This window comes from Gekko japonicus, unplaced genomic scaffold (genome assembly GCF_001447785.1).
Source record: "Gekko japonicus isolate JY-2015 unplaced genomic scaffold, Gekko_japonicus_V1.1 scaffold1477, whole genome shotgun sequence".
NCBI classification, from domain to species: Eukaryota; Metazoa; Chordata; class Lepidosauria; order Squamata; family Gekkonidae; genus Gekko; species Gekko japonicus.
In genome coordinates this window covers 185,063-191,062 of record NW_015161995.1, presented here as the reverse complement: position 1 = coordinate 191,062, position 6,000 = coordinate 185,063, and the positions used below count along the sequence as shown (strand labels likewise).

General features: G+C 40.3%; 1 protein-coding gene across 2 annotated transcripts in view; it reads left to right on the top strand.

The window, feature by feature from the left end:
* PAN3 (PAN3 poly(A) specific ribonuclease subunit) overlaps nt 1-1,698 on the top strand; it is a 69,682-nt gene extending 67,984 nt beyond the window's left edge. Inside the window, exons 19-20 of one of the 2 annotated variants that reach the window (XM_015405411.1) lie at nt 256-394; nt 1,237-1,698. In XM_015405411.1, the coding sequence (XP_015260897.1) occupies nt 256-394; nt 1,237-1,377 (280 nt within the window). In that variant the 3' untranslated portion in view covers nt 1,378-1,698. The remainder of the gene's footprint in view (nt 1-255; nt 395-1,236) is intronic. The other variant, XM_015405409.1, reaches the window with a different exon arrangement.
* Nucleotides 1,699-6,000: the final 4,302 nt, after the last annotated feature.

Genomic DNA, 6,000 nt, shown 5'->3' with positions numbered 1-6,000 from the left:
TTACAGTAGCCCCTGTAAGAAGAGCTCTGTAAGCTCTTGGAGGATTGGCTACATTAGGGGTATGTCGCCTAATATGCAAAGGAGTTCCTGCTACAAAAAGACCCCGGCTACCATATAATTCTGTTGGCGTTCTTCTGGTGGAAGGGCCCTTCTGCCAATATGTGTGAAAAGCTCCTATAAAGCAGATGTTAAGGTAAACCCTGGCCTAAAGTGTGTTATGATGTGTTTTTAATGAGAGAGATTTTTTAATGACAGATTTCAGAAGGACCCAGCATGGTCAGAAACTGGAGACAGATATCTCCTGAAGCTCTTTAGGGATCATCTTTTCCATCAGGTGACAGAAGCGGGTACTCCCTGGATAGACCTCAGTCACATTATCTCTTGTCTTAACAAGGTAAATAAGACCCAGATCTTCTATACTTGCAGATTAATTCTGTGATTTGTCATCTTTCTTCTTCACTTAATACTTTTTGTAAAAAGTTTGTTTTCTTCAAATGAACATGATTCTTAAATTGAGCTTTGGATGGGGGACAGCTATGAGGCCTTAGAATGTGTCTAGTGGCTGCAGTGCAGCTACATCCCATACATACTGATGGTGCAAATGGGTGCCTTGGTGATTACATCAGCAGCCCCCCAAATCTATGTGTTAAGAGATTTTGCTAGTCTTGTCTAGTTTAAAAGTACTATCTAATTAATGGTGGTTCTCTTTACATCCAGGAGCCTTTTACATAGTAGTGCTCACAACCATAGTGAACCTTTCTTGGTTTTAGACCAAGTGTTTAATGCAAAATAACATTTTTCCATGCTGAGACATTTTGATTTGTTCCCCTCATCCAAGCCAGACAACCTTTTAATGCACTCTAAGATGGTAGAGGCCCCCATGTGCACATATACTAAAAGATTAATCTGCAAATATTTCAGGATTTTGTAGATTAAAATATTCCAGGACTTTGTAGATTAAAATTTCCCTTTCCTTTCCCATTGTTCACCTGGTAGTTGTTGTTTTTTAAAGGCCATTAGTAAGCCTGTCTTAACAACTTGGTTGTTTGATACGACGAGGTGTTGGAGCTGGGCTGTGGATTTCCCATCTGTCTGGAAAATAATAATTACTGTGAATGAGTAGAAGAGGAGCCCTTCTGCATGCCAAAAAAGTAGTATAATTATTATTACTATTGATTATGTTAAGCCCTGTAATGTGGCTATGCATAAAAGCTTATGTGCACTTTTTGATTTCAGCTGGATGCTGGTGTGCCAGAAAAAATAAGCCTCATTTCCAGAGATGAGAAGAGTGTGCTTGTGGTAACGTATAGTGACCTGAAGCGCTGCTTTGAAAACACTTTCCAAGAACTGGTTGCAGCCGCTAACGGGCAGTTGTAGTATTTGCTGAAAGCATGCCGGACATTGCTGAGGAACATAACCAATAGCAAATTGCACTACAGCTGAATCGTCGTCATCTCATTTCACATTTCGGGAAACAAACAGCAGGAGATGTTGCACTTCAGTCAGGTACACTGTTACTTGAAGGGAAGAATGTTTTTTGCTTACCCTTGGACTCTGGCTGCCATTGGAGGCTTTATCTGTGAAGAATTTATTTTAAAATAAGGAACACATCAGGGCATGATGTTCCTGCTTTTATTTTTTTTCCACTCGTATATGCACTAATTTTAATTTTTTTAAAAGACTTTCTGAACTCTGATGTTTTGCCACATTGGATATTTACTAAGGGAATCTCTTTGCAAGAACATTTCTAGGATAATCTTTTTTTTTGCCACTGAGTATACTGCAGAATTTATTCATTTTGATATTATTTGCACCCCAGAATACTATAAAGGACCAGGTGAATAATTTTATAGAAATTGTGTTCTGTAAATTACAGTGTCGCTTGTAACCTCTGTACTTGTGTCATATGCCACCCCACTGTTGGTTAACCAATCAAACCAGAGGATGCATATTTAAAAAAAAAAATCAAGTGAAGTATAGAATCGTCACATGTAAAATCCCCCTTTTATCTGGTTGAAGCTTTGTCTAAGCAACATAGCGCCGTTTTGAAACAGAAAAGCATCTGTAACTTCCAGGAGCATACCCAAATTGCTCTGAACACGACCAGCGCCTTTTAAATAAAATACCTGTTTATATATTTTCCTGCTAGTCAGATGCATTTACATTTATGCAATTTTTAATAGAGGGGTTTTTTTTATGAAATTGTGCTACAGACCTGAAGTTTCAGGACTGTATTCCTTTAAGTTACTTACCGTATAATTTTTTTTTTGTATAAAGTTCTGTTCTTTGAACCACAGCTTTATTATGGTACTTTACACTGGATACAGATACAAAGACACTGTTCAGAAGATTAACTACACACAGCAGTTGTCTGGCATCGAGAGCTTTTGAAGTTTTATAGCCTGATTCTGGAAGAATGGTGGTCTGCTGTGCCTTTTGCAGTTGCTGCTTAGCCCAAAGTAAAATTACTTCTGATAAGAACTCAACACATGAATATTCAGTCTTCGAGTCTGGACGTTTTTTCCTCCCTCCTAACTTTCTGATACTGGACCTGCCATTGACTCCAAGCTTGGATATTCAAGGGAATTTGTAGTAGAATACCTACACTTTGATACTGGACTGCCAAATATGTAGGATTCCCTCCCCCCTTTCTGAATGCGGTAGTGAAGACTGTATCTCTTCTCTCTCTCTCTTTCTCCCGCCATTTCCACCCCACCCCCCCCAGCACTGAATGTTTTAATAGCACTGGGTGCTCACCATGAAGAAAATGTGGGAATTCTTTACTAAAGGTCAGGACTGACTTCAAAAGCACTTGCAACTGATGTTACTGGTTTTCATTTTATTAATTCTCAAGATTTGTAATTTCAGAGAAATTTTTAATATTTCTGTCCAGTTTTATAAGCTTTAAAGATGACAGTCCTCCTTTAGATTTGCCTTGTGGAAACTCTTCATAGCAAAGGCATTGGAAAGCTAGAGATGCCCTCGAACAGACTAAGGAAATGTGTTAAATCCTATGATCGGTAGCATCAGTTGACGAGCTGAACTGAAATCAATTATCATTTAATCTGAACAGGTTTTTAAAAGGATCATAATGTTTAATATTCAGAAGAGAACAGTTGCCATAATATTGTTCTTTTTTAATGTCAAAAGGAACAGGGACTTTGAAATATGAACATGGCAAAACCAGTCTTTTATCATTAGCTCATGTATTTGAGGAAGAGCAGCTGTCTTTTATATGTTTTTGGAAAAAATCATATTGTAATTCTTTTGTACAAAAAAAGTAGTACTTGTATTGAAATATTGAATGCTTAATTTATAAGCGGGCTGAGGCTTTTTTCTTTTTCCTACTTTTTTGAGGGGGGTTGTTTTCATGAAAGGGGAACATCTCTTCAGTTGTGGGAATTGGGAACCTTTTGACAGATTGTTTTGTGGACCAATATTTTGGGACAAGCAAAAGGGTAATGCAGGGCTTCAATCTCATCCTCACTAGACCAGCAAAAGTTGCTTCTGAAAGTTGCTTCTGAAAGGCAAGTTGCATTTTGATAACTTGTGTCATTATGTTAAATGTCCATTGCTTTGGCCCCAGTAATCTCAGGACTTGGTTTAAAATGTGTTTGAGGAAGGGGGGGAAAAAAGCAGAGAGCCAATAAGTTTCCATGAGTAAATGCCATCCAGGAAATATTTGCTGTTGGGTAATGCATAGAACAGTGTGGAATTTTATTTGTTTCTATTTGGTCTATGTTTTGGAAATTTTTTTGCTTTGGTGTTTTTTGGGGAGAGCCCTTCTACTCCAGAATAATTCCATTTAAAGGCTGTCCATAAACTAGCAAATTCCATTCATAGGAAGAGTTGTGTATGTTATCCCTAAAACACAGAAGCAATTAATCAGGTCTCCCAGAACGTATACTTTCCATGTAAGGGAACCATTCTGACCTTCCTAGTTTTACTGTTGAAAGCACAGAAAGGACAACCTTTTTACCCAAATCACGTGATTCTAGAAATTTGTTTTCCTACCTGTTTTTTTAAAATTGCTTGTTTGGGTTTTATTTTGTGTGTTTGCTACACTGTAAATACTTCGGGGTACATTTTTTTTTTTTTGGCCTTTCTTCTGGTAAAATTTTAGATGTCAACAGCTTTCCCTAAAAAGCACCAGTATGTTACATTCTGATGTCACGATCCCACTGTGTTACCTTTTAATCCTGGGTTTTTTTCATTCTCTTCATGTGTACAGCAGTATTTTTAATAAAGAATACCAGAAATAACATAGCCTTCTTTGGAGCATGTGAAATACTGTACATGGGAGGTGTATTCCACTTCATAGTTGACTGAAATTGCATGCCATTATAGCCTCCTCATACCCCCTCATCTGGCCATGAATTGACTTCAGGGGTTGGAACAGTTTGTCTCAAAAGCAGGACTGGATGCATCACTGGAAGTTGTACAGCCCGTGCAATGTACCGGTTCCGAAGACTGAAGAGAACAATACTGTGTGCTTAATGCTTGCATGTGAAGTGGAAGAGCCATTCTGCTTGTGTCAAGTTAGTGTAATGCTAGAGGAGCCCATGCTCAGGGGGAGGGGGAACCTGTTGCTCAAGCTCCCTCTTTTAGATACAAGATGTTGAACAATTGCTCAGCAACCTGTACATAACTTATAGGCCCTTTCTTACTGGATTTGAGCTGTTAACCACAAACAGAGGTTAGCATGGTAAAGACCTCTGTACCCCTCACACTCCCTGGGATACGTGTAAGTGTAAGAAGTCACACAACATTGTAATATATATATATATATATATATACACACACACACACACACACACACAGAGGTCATTTCGTAGAAAAAGAGATGCAGGAGCTCATTAGCATAATTTATTTGCATATGCCACACACCCCTGGGAGACGTGCAGTTCTGTCCTCGCAGAGGAGGAAGAGCTGGTACCTGAATAAAACTTGGTCTTAAAGGTGCCACTGGACTGTTTTGGACCAGGGGGCCGTGGGGGCTCTGCAATTTACCTGGCTGCTTCTTGCTCTGACTGAGGGCTGCTGGGAGCAGGGGGTGGGGCTTGTTGCATGTGCCCGCCCCCTGGGCTCTTTACTGCCGGAGCTCCGCTCCTGTGCGCTCCTGCAGGAAATGACCCCTCTGTGTGTGTGCGTGTGTGTGTATGTATATATATATGAATATTGTGTGCCGTCAAGTTTCAGCAAGCTCATGGTGACCCCAGCACCGTGGAGTTTTCAAGGTAAGAGATGAGCAGAGGGGATTTTCCGCTGCCACTTTCTGCATAGTATCCCCAGTCCTCTGTTGTGGTCTCCCATCTGAGTACTAACTGTGGCTGTGTGGGGCAGTCAGTGTGTATCTCTTGGATACATTAACTAGTACCATTAATCTCTTTTAAAATGCATTTTGCCTTTGCAAGTTTAAGAAGAACATAAGAGAAGCCAATGTTGGATCAGGCCAATGGACCATCCTGTCCAACACTGTCACACAGTGGCCAAAAATACCAGGTGCCATCAGGAGATCCAGCAGTGGGGCCAGGACACTAGAAGCCCTCCCACTGTTGGCCCCCCCAAGCATCAAGAAGACAGAGCATCACTTGCCCCAGAATCCCTATCTATACCTTGTGGCTAATAGCCACTGATGGACCTCTGCTCCATATGCTTATCTAATTCCCTTTTGAAGCTGTCCATGCTTGTAGCCCCCACCCCTCCTGTGGCAGTGAGTTCCATGTGTTAATCACTCTTTGAGTGAAGAAGTACTTCCTTTTCTAACCCGACTGCTCAGCAGTTTCATTGACTGCCCACGAGTTCTTGTATTGTGAGAAAAAGAGAAAAGTACTTCTTTCTCTACCTGCTCTGTCCCATGCATCATCTTATAAACCTCGATCATGTCACCCCTTAGCCGTCGTTTCTCCAAGTTAAAGAGCCCCAAGTGCTTTAACTTTTCTTCATAGGGAAAGTGTTTCAACCCTTTTATCATTCTAGGTGCCATTTTCTGCAATTTTT